We start from the raw sequence: 17,230 nt of genomic DNA on the forward strand, positions 1-17,230 counted from the left end.
GCCTGTGATCCCAGCTACCTGGGAGGTGACGATTAGAAGGACTGCAGTTCAAGGCCAGCCTAGTCGAAAGTTAGCAAGACCCCATCTCAACCAATAAAAGCTGGATGTGGTGGTGCACATTTATAATTCCAGCTACATGGGAAGCATAGGTAGGAGGCTCACAGTCCAAAGCTAGCCTTGTGAAAAAAACATGAGACCTTATCCAAAAAATAACTAAAGCAAAAAAGGGCTGGGGACATGGCTAGAGTGGTTAGAGTGCTTGCCTGGCAAATATAAGGCCCTGAGTTCAAATCCTAGTCCTGGAAAACACAACAAAAAACTATTGTTCTCATATCCTTCAACCCAAACTTGCCAATTTTCAGGTTCTTATACTCTGAGATAAGGAATCTGAAAAGAAGGTACTAGAAGATTTACTAAAGCTAGGCCTGCTTCCCTCTCCTGAATGTGAAGAGGCAGTGTCAGACTCATAATAATCCACTTATCATTCAGCTACTCTTTTGCAGAATACTCACTGTGATATGATTGTAGATAAGCTGAGACCACCCAAAGAGATCTGCAAGTCTATAAAATGCTGCCAATTTACACCGCAGTAACTTCTCCCCTTTGTCATAGGCAATGGAGTCAGATCCTCTCAGGTCATTCACAGGAGTCACCATACCAAGACCTGAAATAAAAACAAACCTCAAATATTAGTATTTCTGTCCAATGTAAATCAAGTAACAATGGCTCTAAAAAATGTACCTTCCATATTAGAGCATAAATCTCAAAAACTCTAAAGACAGACCATGCTCTCCAGCATTAATATGTAATTAAGAAGTAATGAAAGGTAGCCAAGTTTGTGAGATTCAGTAAAGCATGCTTAGAAAGAAATTTACAGCATTAAATATATATAAGAAATGAAGAGCTGGTGGAGTGGCTCAAGTGGTTGAGTGCCTGCCTAGCAAGTGTGAGGTCCTGAGTTCATACCCCAGTGCCACCACAAATAAATAAATATTTAAAAAAAGAAAAGAAATGAAGAAAAATCTGGGTTGAGAAGACATAAAATAAAATTTAAAACTAAAATAAACTTCTAACCACATTTATCAACAACAGAGAGGAGAGAGAAAACAATGAGTGTGGAGTTGTAGAGGGGCATCACTACACATCCTACAGGCTCTAAGAGGACAGTGAGGGGATGGTCTGAACTATGGGAGATTCTGTAACCACGTGAGATACATCAATGCTTTGAATACCACCACCCACCAAAGCTCACGCCAAAGGAAACAGATACCCTGAATTGCCTAGTTTCTATTAAGCTGAATTTGTATTACAAACATTTCCACAAAGATGATACTATGAATTCTGTCATTTACAGAAGAGTTAAAACCAATTCCACACAAACTCATTCAGAACGCTTTCCAACTCATCCTGTGAGACTAGCATTACCTTGCTATCAAGCCACACAGAAACACTGTAAAGAAAAAAAAAGGCCAATGTTTTTCATAAACATAAGATTAAAAAGTGCTTAATAAAATTTTAGTAAATAATCCAGTAGTGTATGTATTTTTAAAACATCATGATGAGTAGGGTTTATGTCAGGAAGGTAGGTTGGTTTAGCATTGAAAAGCCAGTCAGTTAGGGGTGTAGCTCAGTAGTAGAATGCTTGCCGACTAGCATGCTAAGGCCCTGAGTCCAATCCCCAGAACTGGAAAAAACCAAAACAAACAAGCAACTAAAAACTATAATTTACTGTATCAAAGTAAAGAAAAAAAATGATGTGATCATTTCAATAAATGCAAAAGAAGCATTTCATAAAAGTTAACATCCTTTCAGAATAAACCACTCAGCAAATTAGAAACAGACAGGAACATCCTTGACTTGATAAGGATATCTGCAAAAAACCCACCACTAACACTGAACACAATGATGAGGACTAGGTGACTGGGGCATGGCTCAAGTGGCAGAGCACCTGCCTAGCAAGTGTGAAGGCCTCAAATTCAAACCCTAGTACCACAGGAAAAAGAAAAAAAGAAACAATGAAAGACTGAATGTATTTTTTGCATAAGACTGAGAACAATGCAAGGATGTATACTCTTGCACTTGTACTGTGGGTTCTAACCAATGCAATATGAGGGAGGGAAAAAGGAACATTGGAAAGCAAGGAAAAGAAGTGTTCCTTCCATCTTTTCCTCCTTTCTTATTAATTTATTTACTTATTTATTTACTTCTGGTGTGGCATTACTGAAAAAAGTTCTTTATCTCAGCTGGGCTTTGGTGGCTCACACCTGCAGTCCTAGCTACTCAGGAGGCAGAGACCAGGAAGATCTAATTCAAATGTAGTTCCAAGCCAACCCAGGCAAACAGTTCATGAGACTCTACCTCAAAAAAAAAGCCATCACAAAAAAGGGCTGGTAGAATGGCTCAAGGAGTAAGTAGGCCCTGAGTTCAAACCCTAGTACCTCAAAAAAAAAAAAAGGTTCTTTAACTCTGATTAGAAGACAGTATGCAAGTGAAATGCATTCATTTATTATCTAAATCATATCAAATGTCACTGAAATCCATTAAAAGTCCACGTGAAAACATGAATATACATGAATGCCTTACTAACAGCCACTGCATTTCAGGATGGAGGTTTGAGCTAGTAAATTAAATGTGATTCCTAGTACTTTATACACGTTAATCATCTGCTGATGATGAACACCACAGAACAGAGGGGAATAGCAAATGTGGTTAGGCGATGGAGTTTCTAGCACCTTAGGTTGGCCACTCAGACGTGGCCATCCCTGCCAGCCCCACAGCCCAGCAGAGACTGATTCATGGTGCCCCACACAGTAGGTCAGATGAGCTGCTGCTCACATCACCCCGGGCTCTTACTTGTGACTAACATTTACAAATCCAACAGCCATAGCCAAGCCCAGCTCTGCATAATGACTGTTCCATGCTCATATCCATCCGTCTAACACTTCCCTCTGGCTTTCGTTCAGATTTCCTATTTCTCACTAGTTTGCAAGCATCAGTGAGGCCCAGTCAGAAAGAAATGTTGGTGCAGCCAGGTGTGGTGTGCTTCTATAATCCCTACACTCAGGAAGATGAGGCAGGAGGATTGCCAGTTTGAGGCCAGCTTAGGGTATATAGTGAGATCTGTCTCAAAAAAATAAATAAAATAAAATAAAATAATAAAATAAAATATAAAATGAAATGAAATAAAATATAAAATAAAATAAAAAATTTGGTGAGAACCAAAAATGAATTCAGCTAAATTTGATGTGCTATACCATCAACATTTCTAATTAGATATTTTAATTCACAAAGGGCCTAAAAAGCCAAATAAAATCATCTGTGGAAGTAGCAAATAGCAGATCTAAACGGTTCATAAAAAGGAACTAGCTGCGTTGAAGACATTTTCAAGTTTACAGCCTATCTTTTACTATGACAAACTAAAACACTAATTTCCAGAATACTCAACACTATGTATTGCACAGTTGTATACCCATCTAGTTCACATGAGAAAGCTTCTGAATTTTACCTAGAAAACTACAGAGCATATATAAAAAGTCAAGAACTACTCACTCATGTTTAAGGCAGCCATTCCTCCTTGTGGAGCTGCTGGGTAGACATTTGGTACATTTGTGGTCATAAAATCTGCAATCTGCTGTAATGCCAGTAGACCTGTGGGATTCTTCCCCTTCTTAAACTGTTCTTGTATCATTGACTCCAATTCTTCACAGAAAGCCTAAAATGCATCATTAAAACGGTGAAACACCACTTCTTCTCTGTTTGGGGAAGGTAATATCACATAAACCAATTTTTTGTTTGCTTTCATTTAGTGCTGTAACAGCAGACATCCTTATACAATTCTTTTCTGGTAAGCAATTTAATAAAATAAAAGCTTAAAATTTTGAACAGGAATTCTATTCCTAAGAATCTATTCTAAGAGAATAACCAGAAATGTGCTCAGAAACTTATTCATTAATGTATTCATTTTGGATTAAGAAAAAAAATCTGCATTTCAAAGAATAAAGAATTGATCAGATACACTGGAAATTCTATGCCACAGTCAACATAAAAAAGCCATTAAATTGCTCTTGATATACATTTGAGTAAAAAGGGTTATAAAAAGCCAGGTGCCAGTGGTTAACACCTATAGTCCTAGCTACTTGGGAGGGTGAAATCAGGAGCATCATGGTCTGAGGCCAGCCCAGGCAAAAAAGTTCATGAGACCCCATCTTAACAAGCAGCTAGGAGTAATGACATCCCAAGCTATTTGGGAAGCTAAGATCAGGAGGACCGTGGTTCCAAGCCAGCCTGAGCAAAAAAGAAAGTTTGCTAGACCCTTATTTCAATGTAAAAAAAAAAAAAAAATCTGATGTGGTGGAATGCACCTGTCATCCCAACTATGACGGAAGCTTTCCCTGGTCTGGGAAAAAGTGAGACCCTCACTCCAAAATAACCAGAGCAAGAAGGGTTGGAGGCTTTGCTCAAGTGGTAGAGCACCTGCCTAACAAGGGCAAAGTCCTGAGTTCAAGCCCCAGTACTGCCAAAAACAAAAAGGTGCCTTGTTAGTGTATCAGTCTCATAAACAGAAAAAGACTAAAAGTAAATAAATCAAAATGTGAGTTATAATTCTCAGTGAAATAATTATTAATAATTTTCATATTCTATTTTGTGATTTCCAGTATTATCTCCAAAATACTTCTGAATTTACTTTTTAAAAGTAGAAAAAGAGTTGGCTGAGTGGCTCAAGTGGTAAAAATGCCTGCCTGGCAAGCATGAGACCCTGAGATCAAATCCCCAGTCCACGAAAAAAAGTAGAAAAACAAAAAGAAAGCTGGGCATGGTGGTACACACTTGCAATCCTAGCACTTGGTAGGCTGAGGCAGGATCTCAAGTTTGAGGACAGTCTGGGATATACGAGACCCTGTCTCATAAACTAAGTAAGAAAAAACGAACCCTAATATGTGCATCTTTTATGAAATAATCCTAAATTAGGCAAGAAAGGTCCAATAGATTGACAATGATTTTAACATAAAGTCACTACTGTAACAACACATATCCTTTATAGCTTTCCCAAACTGTATTAACTTTTTCACATAGCCTATAAAGAAACAAGTGTCTTTTTTTTTAAGCAGTACTGGGATTTGAACTCAGGGCCTTGTACTTGTTAGGCAGATGCTCTGCCACTTGACCCACTCCACCAGCCCTAAGAAACAAGTATCTTGTCAAATAATTATAAGTGAAATCTATTATGAAAATGTAAATTCACTGGGTTATGATCCACATTTGAGTATGTACTCTAAGACTCTTGATAATTCTGCATTAAACTTACTTTTAGTTTTTTATTGCTTGAGCTATCCCTTCCTGCCAAGGGACCTATCACCTGGTGGAAGCATGCAACAAACAAATGTATTGCTTCTAATTCAATGGTAGAAAAGAATGTCAGCCAAGAGCCCTCTGAGGATCCCTAATCCATCACATCATGATAAATAACACTGGAGGTCCTATTCTGTAGTAGTCAGTGAGGGAAGGAAAACCTGGGTTCTAAACAACTTGTGGGGATGGACCTTCCTCCCTACCTTCATCCCCAGTGCCTCACACAGTTCTGGCCTACACCAGGTGCTCTTAGTTTCTTCAGTTCTACCCCTAGTTGTTTTTATTTAGTTTCTTACTACTTTTGTAAAGAAAAGCTGCTCAAGCCAAAAGTCTGATTGTTTTTCTTCATTCCTTTATCTCCTCTCACTTCCACACCCTCATCAACAAGTCCTTTTTATCCTATCTTCAAAGTGAAACCCAAACAAGTCCAGCTTTCTCCATCCTGGCCCAAGTTACGGCTCTCTCCAGTTTGAAAGATGGGCTCTCCCTTGCCCTAACCAATGCTCTGTCTATACCAAAGTCACAATGAGTTCCTTAAACCTGAATCATGTCCATCTTTGTCTGCAGTCCTCCAGTGACTGTAGTATGCCTGGAATCCAATCCAAGCTCCTATCTCAGCTTACATAGCCCTCCAGGATCCATCCTCACTTTCCTGGCCAGCCACGCCAACCACATCTCTCCTCTCTCAGGTGCCAACCACGCTGACTGCCTTTTGCCTCTTCAAGTCCTTTCAAGCTCATCCCTATCCTAGGAATTCACATTAGCCAGTCCCTCAATGTGAACTGTTTTTCCTCTTAATACCTTTATGGTCAGCTTCTTCCTGACATTCAGAATCAGGTTAAATCTTCCCTCCTCAAAGAGACCTTTTCTAACCAGTCACACTCAGTCTGAGCACCCCACTGCTTTCTGAATGGCACTTGTGTTTGTTTTTATTGCTTACCTCCTTCAGCTAGAACGTCAAGTGTGAGACCTGATCTGGATGATTACATATGAGGCCTTAGATGTCTTATTTACTGCTAAATCCTTAGTTTTAGCCCGTATGTCCACACAGCACATAAGAGACTAGCAATATCATTTCAAAAAATCAATGACATCTCCCCAAAATATTAAGGGAATAAAACTTAGAAGAAGAAAAATGAAATACATACAAGTAGCACCATCAGTATGAGCAAACTATGAGGACAAGTCTACTTTAACTACAGATGCATCTAGAAGACCCTCAAGGTAGGCATGACCATGATTCACAATGCTGACTGTAACAAGTCACATACTATTAACTTACTAGATGACCAGAACTGAGAAGTCCAAGCTGAGTACCCCTTATCCAAAATGCTTGGGGTCAGAAGGGTTTCAGATTTCAGAGTTTTTTAGATTTTGGAATATTTGCATGGACTTTAACAGCTGAGCATCTCAAATCTGAAAATCTGAAATGCTCTGAAATCCAAAACTTATGTAATACTCAAATTTTGGATAGGGATGTTCAACCTGTATTTTGAAGGAAACAGTAAGTTTCAGATTGTCCCATTATATAGAGATGCCCTGGACAAGCAGTTAAGAAAATAAAAAGGAGGAAGTGTGGCTAAAGCAGTAGAGGGTCTGCTTTGCAAGTACCTGCTTTGCAAATGCAAAGCCCTGAGTTCAAACCCTAGTCCCACCAAAAAAAAAAAGTGAAAAAGAGAAATAAACATTTCATATTTTCATTATGTTCAGGAACATGAACTAAACTGAATTTTAACAACCGTCTATCTTCGCATACATGAGGCACTAATTTGCTGTGTTAAAAGACGCTGACTGTGCCACTCATACAACAGGGCATACTCAAGTATCAGAAGAGGGAAGACAACATTGCGAGAATGTGCCAGGGAAAAATCTTTTCTTACAGGACTTTGGAGAATCATGGACACCCTCTTCTTTTGCTCCATCATATTGAAGTCCTGGCGAAGGTCTGGTGCCATGTTCCTTTCCCGCAAGTATTCTGGATTGTTTTCATCCACTCTGTCAAAGTACCTCTCCTTGTGAGGGGCTGTGGTTGGAGGTGGTGAGGTCACCACTGTGGCCCGAGTATCACCATTCATTGCACAATCTTTCAAGAGTCCTACAGAATCAAAACAAAAGAAAGTACTGTTTTCAAATCAATGTCCAGTAGCATTTAACAATGAGTACATCGGCCTGATAAGTCGTCTTCAACATGGGGCTGACTCTGGCTCATTAGGAGCATGACCTGTGAGGCTTCTTTGTGACTTCAGAGGCACGTGCCGATCAGCTGTCCTGAACCATCCACTAACCAATGGTGTATTTTCTCCTGCCATTGTTCTTCAGCAGACAATGAGAGAGCAATGTAACAAGCTATTGTGTGGCTGAGACCCAAAAAGCGTAGATATTAAACTCTAAACCACATGGTAATTTACACTCATGATTTATCCATGCAGACAGGGTCTACTAAAAGCAGCAGTTTACTTCTGGAAAAAAAATTTGATTGCTTTCTTCTTTTTTGTAATATTTGTTTGTTTTTAATTGTTTGTGGTGCTGGGGATCAAACCTCAAGCCTTGTACAAGACAGACAACCTTTTACCAACAAGCAAAACCCCTAGCCCTGAAATTTTTGATTTCTGACAACTTTCCAAAAAGGTATCAGTAGTGATCCTGCAAAGAATTCCCCAAACAGATCAGTGGGAAAGAAGTTCCTCCTACATTTGCATTCATGCAGATGAAACAGGCTCCTCATTAACATCATCTTTTTGGTAGAAAGAACAAGTGGCTCAAACTACTGCAAATGTTAATATACTCCAGGTTGTGAATAACCTAGAAAGATGACAAGATGGCTCAAATGTAATACTTTACATTCTTTATAACAGCAGTTTCTCACTTGAAGCAGTGTTCAAATGTACTATTTTATGTTCACCTTCTACTGCTAAATTCCTCAACTGCACCTTTACTAATCATACAAGCGTTCAATTTCTAAAATTTCTAATCTGTTTCTATAAAACACTGATCGAGGGCTCTGTGGTAGACTACTTGCCTAGCATGTGCAAGGCCCAGAGTTTGATCCAGCAGTGAGGGATGGGAGGCGCAGAATGATAACTTTAACAATATACATGCAGTACTTAAAAAGCATCTATTACGTACAGTCATTTTGTGCTGGGTACAAAAAAAATCAGACATGTCTACATCTACATTTATCAGAAAATTAGACACAATTTAGAAGGGGAGACAGACTCACTGTGAAAGATACAGGTATTGATTTGGAAGTATTAAACCAAACTCTTAAGATTAAGGGATTCTGAAATAAAAGGATTTTCCAAGCTGTGACAGATACTGGCCAGAAAAGAACTGGTCCTGGGACAAGGTCCTGCACCTACAAGCAGCAAGGCTAGATAGCAGCTGGAAGTATATCTGCTGGACCTATAAACCAAGAACATTTTTGTAATGAAAATCTAGAAGGAAAGCATAAGTTATTTGCATTGGCTAATAATTTAGGTGGGATAATGTGAAGTGGGTAATGTTCTGGAACAGGACAGTCCATAAGGAGATGTAGCTGTTGCTGCGGGGCTTGGGATCGTAAGCATAATGTGATGACTACTTGGGGTCAGCTGCCTAGAGTTTGAGTCTATGTTTTAACACACATTCTGGAATGTGATACAGTAATTTTGTTGATTTGGCCAGCAGCTATTAACTGATTAACTTACCTAGCTTTTCCTTTCTTCCATCCTCAGGTCCTCATACTAAAATTTAGGACACCTCAAAATATTTTTCTCATCAAGAGTTTTTCTCTCATCAAGAGGTTCAGGCAGTAAGAGCACCTGCCTAGCAAGGGTGAAGCTCTAAGTTCCAACCCAGTACCACAATAAAATAAATAAATAAATAAATAAATAAATCACCACATAAACAGGAGAAGCAGGAGAAGAGGGAATAAAATGAGCATCCATAACAGTTCCCAATATGTTGTAGAGTTGCAAATTTTTTTTTTTTGGATAAATTAAAAATAGGAAGAAAAGGATAAAGAGATACGTGAGAAATAATCTCTGAAGCCACTGATAAAGGGTTTTAACAGTGAGTGACTGACCAACAGCTCCTCGAGCAAGAGAAACAAAGTAGGGATTTAAAATGTTGATTAATTAGCAACTAAAAAGTAACTGGTGCCAACCAATCCCAGATCTAAACCTAGCAGCAAACACCATAAAATACTTAGAAGAGAACAAAAATTAAATCTTTGTGTCCTCGGTTTAGGCAAGGTCTTCTTACATGATACCAAAAGGTCAAGGAAAAATAAATGAGAGCCAGGCACCAGTAGCTCATATTTGTAATTCTAGTTACTTGGGAGACTGAAATCAGAAAGATTGCTGTTTGAGGCCAGCCAAGGAAAAATAGTTCGTGATACCCCCATCCCCAAAATAACCATAGCAAAATGAACTGGAGGTGTGACTCAAGCAGTAGAGTGAAAACGTGAAAAGAAAACCCACAGAATGGAAGAAGACATTTCCCAGTCATACATCTGAGATTTATATGCAAAAAATATAAGAACTCTTACAACATTTTAATATTAAAATGTTTAAAGACCTTGGAAAAACATCAAGTGACCTCAGTGGATGCCACATGAAGCAGAATTTCCACTGTGCCTTGCCTAAACTCATGATCCACAAAACCATGATATGATAAAGTAATTGTGTTAAGCTGCAAAGTCCTACAATGGTTTATTATGCTGCAAAAGGTAATTAAAAGCATAGAAAGGCATAGTGACTCACAACTATAATCCTAGCTACTGAGGGGACAAAGAGTACAGGTCCAAGACCACCCAAGCAAAAAAGTTAGCGAGATCCTATCTCAACTAGTATTTGGTAGTGCTTCCGTCATCCCAGATACTTGGGAAGCATAAATAGCAGGATCACAGTCCAGGTCAGCCTGAACATACACACGAGACCCTATTTGGAAAAACAACTAAAGCAAAAAGGGCTAGAGTCATGGCTCATGTGATAGAGTGGCTGCCTAGGAGGCACAAGGCCCTGAGTTCAAATCCTATCACTGCCAGAAAAAAAAGAATGTAAAGGAAGAACTGTATGCTAGACAATGTTCTTTGCTTGATTTGATCCCCTCAATTCACCTGTTTGTTGAGATACTATAATTTTCCTCACTTTAAAGAGGAAACTCATTGAGCTAGAAAATAAGAGTTTTTTTTCTTAACCTCTAAGCCATATTGTGGATGATGATGGTAACAGTGGCAGTGACAAAAATCCATGAAATACAGATAATAATGTCCTTAAAGGGACAAGAAAGGCATAGGTGCAGAGACTTGTCTTGATCAAGCTCCAACCTTACATTCTGGGCTGGTACTGTAACAGGTAATTACACTGTTTTTGCTGAAAAGCACTTGAGTCCTGACTTGGACCCACAAATTAACTAAAAACAGGAGAAAAGCCTAGCATTCCTGTCTCCATTTTGTACCTTTGTTCTTTGTCCTGAACTAGTCTCTCTGCAGCACCTTTGATCACATTAGAATGCAGGCAGGGCAGGACTTAACAGTAACATTTATAAGGAGGGATGGAGGAAATTCCCCCCAAGGAAAGGAACAGCAGGATCCTCTCAGAACAGATCACCAGCCAGGCAACAAAGACAGGATAACAACTTCTCTGAAACCCTCCTAAAACAAGAATTGAGATAATCATCCACTGGAACACATCTGTGACCAGAACTATTTAACTATGTATATCTTTTGCCCCCTGCCATAATTCTTTTTCTTTTTAAACCTAATGCTCATTTTTGTACCCAGAAGTGGGCTGAAATGGTTCTTGGTCTTTCCTCAGTGTGTCATGGGCTACATAATAAATCTCCTTCTCTGCCCTTCACCATTATTTGTCTTTTTGTTTGGTGAGTGGCTGGACCTAACACGTGGAACCCCTGGAGTTTGGGTCTAGGTCCTAAAACTCATATGTGTGTGTGTGTGTGTGTGTGTGTGTGTGTTACTGAGTATTAAATCCAGGGTCTCACACATTTAGGAAAGTGCTCTAACACCTAAGCCATGCCCCCAGCCCTTTTGTTTATATTGTACTTTTGAGGGAGGGTCTCCCTAAGTTTGCATGGGCTGGCCTCAAATTGAGAACACCTCTGCCTCCCAAGTAACTGGGTGTGTCACCACACCCAGCATGATTTACTTGTAAATTCCTAAAGCCAGAACACTCAAACCAAAGATTGGAACAAGCAAGAAGGTGACCGTTAAAGAAATCCTCTGGGCAAAAATACCTGCTGAAGACCCAGAGGATCTTGTCAGAGTTTCTAAATGTTCTTAAAAACATTTCTTAGAAAGCATAATTACCCCCAGGCAATACTAAATTATTGGTCCATGAGAAATAACTCATGAGGAATCAGATATACTCATGTGGTAATAGAAGTGGTAACCACTGCTAGTATTCTTGGCCACCTGACCCCAGAAGAAAAAGATGAAGAATGTCTTCCCTTTTTTATTAACTCGTGATGCTTAAGATCTTTCCACTGGAATTACAATCCACATTATGTACAAGGTGCCAGAGACAAAAAGATGCAGGACAAAATACTCTTAAGAGTCATGACAGATCTACTTACACTACATAGTTTGCAAAGGCAGGGCGTAGAAAGAACAGAAACAGAGAGAGGGCACTATGGGCACAACGGCATTCCTTCAAAATGTGTATGCTGAAGTACTAAATCACAGTACCTCACAAAAAGAATTAACCTAGAAGGTAACACCCACACACAGGAAATTAATGTGAGTCAATGCCCTGTATAGCTATCCTTATCTCAACCAGCAAAAACCCTTGTTCCTTCCTATTATTGCTTATACTCTCTCTACAACAAAATTAGAAATAAGGGCAAAATAGTTTCTGCTGGGTATTGAGGGGGGGGAGAGGGAGGGGGCGGAGTGGATGGTAAGGGAGGGAGTTGGGGCAGGGGGGAGAAATGAACCAAGCCTGTATGCACATATGAATAATAAAAGAAAAAGGAAAAAATAAATAAATAAATAAATAAATAAATAAATAAATAAATAAATAATAAACCACAGTACCTCAGAAGGTGGCCTTATCTGGAATCAGGGTCCTGGAAGATGTCATCAGTTAAGATAAGGTCTTACTGGAGCAGCATGGCCCTAATCCAACATGACTGGTATCCTTATAGGAAGGGTCACAGACATACCACAGAGGGAACACTATGTGAAGATGAAGGCAGAAGTTGGGTGATGCTTCATTCCATAAGCCAAGGAACACCAAAGATTTCCACCAACCACCAGGAGGTAGGACAGAGGCCTACGACAGATCCTCCTTCCACAGCCTCAGAAGGAAACAGCCTTACCAACACTGTGACCTCAGACTTCTGGCCTCAAAGACTGTGACACAATAAATGTGTTGTGTAAGCCCCTATTTTATACTACTTTGGGACGGCATACCTAGGAAACTTATAGCTAGGGCTAGTTAGCAAAACTTCACAGAAGAGATGGTTGCCAGGAAGCCTATAGAAGTACAGCTACTCTGGTGAAGGAACATATACTGAGTTCTGAAGAGAAGAGGCAGCACAGCTAGGGAGCCATCAATTTCCCTCAGATTTTATACTTAACGCTTCATGATCAGCAAATGCTCAATGAATTTTTCACAAACTAATTAGACTATTCGCACCCCTCTGAATCTTTCAGCCCTTACTCAATCTCAAAAACCAAATCAAACATTTCCTGCTCCACACAGCTTGCCCCATTCCCCAAACCTGGCTCTTGGCCTCCTATGTGCCAAGGTACTTTATTCTCATCTCCTTTACAGCCATTTTCAAACAAGACCAAAATATTTATGTATATGTTTGCTCTGCTACCAGGCCCATAAAGAATAAAGACAATAGCTCACTTTCAGAAACAAGCCCTGGGACAGTGTTTCATACATAGCAGGGACTCAACTGAGACTTTGTTCTTCAAGTAGGATGTCTGCTACAAGAGACAATGAACTTCTCTTTGGAGGAAGGGCTCCATGAGGTTTGCATCTCAGGACACACTCAATGAAATGGAAGACGGAGCCTCTGTTGGGAAGAATGAAAAGATTTTAAACAGACCTGGAGAAGCTAACACCAAAGTATGCCTAGGCAAAGGGGTGGAGTAGTGCAGCATAGTGGGCACCCAGCCAGCATCTGGTGTGGGAAAGGAGAAGAGACACAGGGGCCCCAGCAAAAATTCATGACAAACTCTCAGAAACCTGCAAACCTAGAAGGGGTTTATTGGAAGAGGTAGCAACAGCCAATGAAAGGAGAATCCCTAAGATCTACTGACAAGGAAGAAGCCCAAGCTAACACTTGCCCCAAATAAAACAGAGCACAACCATAATATATTGTAATCCCCTGCTGCTTACATTGCACGTCTAGTAATGCAGTTCTCCACTTCTCCCCAAAAAGAAACACTCACCTTACAGTGAAGGTTCTTAGGGGCTGCAGGCTGATTGTATGTGCCCTGCTGGGGACCTCAGAGCTGAATAAAAGCCTTTAATTACTCTGATCGGATCATTTCTATTCTTGTGCCTCTGGATGTTCTCTTACAAAAAAGAAAAAAAAGACTGCTCAAAAGATTCCTATAAAATAATTACAACTAAAATTATCACTGTTTACCAAGTACTGATTTAAAACTCATTTTTATGTGTGTTAATTCATTTTTTCCCTGCAGATAAGGAACTGAGGCACAAAGCAGGTAAGCAGACAAGAAAGGGTTGCAAGGGTCTGAATTGCCTGGTGGCAGAGCTCCCTCTCCTCACGAAAGTGCATGCTACTATTCACTATCCTCAGGTTTCAGGACAGCTCAAATAAGAAAAGAATCTAAAAATACGTAAAAATAAATCAAAGCAATGAACCCCAGCCTTGTCTCCCACACTTATGTGCCTTTAATCAGAAATTGATTATCTGGGTGGGTCTTCTTGCTTCCTCTCTCTCCTTTATGACAAATGGTTAGTAACAACTTCCCAGCCTAAATGTTCCATGTCTTACTTTTTGTATGCAGTTATGTAACTGTTGTTTTTCTTTTAACTGTATCATCACCCAATCCTATGGTATATATGGAACGATTCTAGTCACTTGCTGAAGGTATAACAAACAGTAAGAAGAGCAGAAATCTAATGCTTAGGCAGGTTGTGGAGTAGGCACTCTCCCCTTCCTCTCATTAGGCTGCCTTCTTGTTGCTAATGTCAGGACTTTCAGCCCATAGGTCAGTGCTGAGCCAGGACAAAGTGGCCAGTCCCAGTGGCACCAATGTAAATCTGAACAGGTTTGAAGTTTCCTCACCTGTAAAGACATCTTCCCAACCTAATGAACACAAAAGGCCATTCAGCTGAGAGCAAACTGAAAAAAAAAAAAGACAAAACAGAATAGAGGCATAATCCTCATCCTATGACTCCCAAACTCCAGATCTAACTTTTGCCAAACCCAGCTGAGAAAAGTACATTAGAAAATGCAAGGGATCCAGAAGAGTGACTAGTGCATGAATTTCATAAGGACAGTGTCAAAGACAATGGCATACATTAGACACACTGCATGTGTGTCCAAATACATTGGTTAACTCCAACAACCATGCAAAATGTCTCCATTTGCAGATAAAGAGCAGACTCTTGAGTTTTAAATAAACAGCCAACTCAGAAACTGACCCAAGACCACTTATTCCAAATGCCAATCCATCTACTTTACTGCAGCACAGGAAGCCAAATGTGATGGGGCACTTCTTGGTTCAGTATCATTTAGCACCATTTAGCACATAAAAGGCTTCAGAAATTATCTGCTAAATGAACGCTAAGGGAATACAAAAATCATTCTGCATTACTAATTTTCAAAAAATTTACTTTCATCCCCCTCACTCTACTTTTGGTGGAACTAGAGTTTGAACTCGGGGCTTCCTGCCTGCACAGCAGGCAGGCACTTACAAAACGGGCACTCTTACCACTTGAGCCACACTTCCAGTCCATTTTGCTCTGGTTATTTTGGAGATGAAGGTCTTGTGAACCATTTCCCCAGACTGACCTTGAACTGTGATCCTCCTAATCTCAGCCTGCCAAGTATCTTACAGGCATTAACCACTGTTGCCCAGTTCTAAAAAATTCTACTTAAAGTGATATCCATCACCTTCACATGGCCCATGAGCATTTACTTTGGGTTTTTTGTTTGTTTTGCTTTTTGGAAACAGGATCTCATTACATAGCCCAGGCTGGCCTGGAATTCATGATTCTCCTGCTCCAAAGGTACACTGGGATTACAGGCATGCACTTGAAAGTGCTTTCAAGAAGAAATCCCATGTACTCAGGAATTTCATTCCATGAGAATGAGAATGGTTTGCTAAGTGATGATTTGATTTTTTGTGTGTGTGTGTGTGTGGTGCTAGGGCTTGAACTCAGGCCCTTCACCATGAACCATTCCACCAGCCCTATTTCTGTGAATGTTTTTTCGAGATAGGGTCTCATAACTATTTGCCCAGGCTTGCTTTGAACTGTGATCTTCCTGATATCTGCCTCCTGAGTAGCTAGGATTATAGGTGTGAGCCACTGGCACCTGGCTTCTTTTTGTTTGTTTTGTTTTGTTTTTGGTGATACTGGGGTTTGAACTCAGTGCCTTGCACTTGCCAGGCAGGTGCTCTACCACTTGAGCCACAACCTCAACTCATGATTTGGTGTTTTGCTTTTCTGAGTAGAAGGGTAAGTGGAAAAGTTTAGCAGGATTATAGCTAAGGAATATTAAAATAATGACTACAAAAGACAAATAGGCAGTTCTTTTCAGAATTTAATGATCAGCAACTGAATGCTCCTGTTGTGAAGTAACTGGCTCCTGCGGAGGACAAATGATGAAAGGAAGCTTGGAAGTAACAGCTAGGACTAAAGGATAAAACAACACAACAGCTGAGTGTTAGGAAAACACATCTACATTCTGTACACACAAAGGCTGGACATGAGCTGCTGCTTTTTTTTTTTTTTCCCAGTACCGGGGCCTGAACTCAGGACTACACCTTGAGCCACTCCACAGCCCTTTTGTGCTTTGGGTTTTTTCGAGATAGGGTCTCTCAAACTATTTGCCTGGTCTGGCTTTGAACCACGATCCTCCTGATCTCCGCCTCCTGAATAGTTGGGATTCCAGGAGTAGGCCACCAGCACCCGGCTCACAAGCTTGTTTATTAACTCAAACTTCTGAAGATGGTCCCATGTTTCCTCTTTCAAGCTACACAGGCAGCATTTAAAAGCCCAAATATAGGACTAAGTAAGATTAAGCCAAAAGGTATGCTCCTTGAAAAGTAATTAGGTTGGCTGATAAAGGTTTAAAAGTCTTAAGGCTATCAAGTAATTATGAGTACACACATGTTTAGGTCTTCTGGTTTTCACAAAATAAAGACATACCGTCAAGTTAAAAAAAAAATCAAGATTCAGAGAATGGGAGCTGGCAGAGTAGTTCAAGAAGAAGACTATCTGTCAGCGAGGGTGAGACCCTGAGTTCAAACTCCAGTTCTACCAATTAAAAAAAAAAGAATGTACATAAAATTATTTTGGTGGGAGGAAGAAAGTAAGAAAAATACTCACATTTACTTGTATTTACATAAAGAAATGAGGAAGAATACACAGAAATTTTAAATGGTGAATGACTTATAAGGAGTAACAGGGAGCTGGGTGGATGGAAGACAGAGATGACCAAGAGAACTTCATTATTCATATGTTTGTGCATGTACACATTTTTAAAGTCTAATTTATAAAATAATTTAACAATAGGCCAGGCACCAGCAGCTCACACCTGTAATCCTAACTATCTAGGAGACTAAGATCAATCAGGAGAATTACAGCTCAGCCTGGGGAGACAGTTCAAAAAATCCCAGAGCAGAAAGAAAAAAAAAACAGAGCAAAATGGACTGGAGGTACGGCTCAAG

The 17,230-nt window shown here is 39.9% G+C and overlaps 1 protein-coding gene across 15 annotated transcripts in view; it reads right to left on the reverse strand.

The window, feature by feature from the left end:
• Positions 1-17,230, reverse strand: part of Add1 (adducin 1) — a 78,890-nt gene that overhangs the window by 35,997 nt on the left and 25,663 nt on the right. For 14 of the 15 annotated variants that reach the window (XM_020162709.2, XM_020162716.2, XM_020162710.2 and 11 more), the window contains 3 exons: positions 7,230-7,444; positions 3,550-3,712; positions 513-664 (listed from right to left, as the gene is read on the reverse strand). In XM_020162709.2, the coding sequence (XP_020018298.1) occupies positions 513-664; positions 3,550-3,712; positions 7,230-7,424 (510 nt within the window). In that variant the 5' untranslated portion in view covers positions 7,425-7,444. Of the gene's footprint in view, positions 1-512; positions 665-3,549; positions 3,713-7,229; positions 7,445-12,382; positions 12,524-13,205; positions 13,375-17,230 lie in introns of those variants that run through there. The other variant, XM_074042717.1, reaches the window with a different exon arrangement.

The sequence above is a fragment of the Castor canadensis genome, chromosome 9 (assembly GCF_047511655.1).
Source record: "Castor canadensis chromosome 9, mCasCan1.hap1v2, whole genome shotgun sequence".
Lineage (NCBI taxonomy): Eukaryota > Metazoa > Chordata > Mammalia > Rodentia > Castoridae > Castor > Castor canadensis.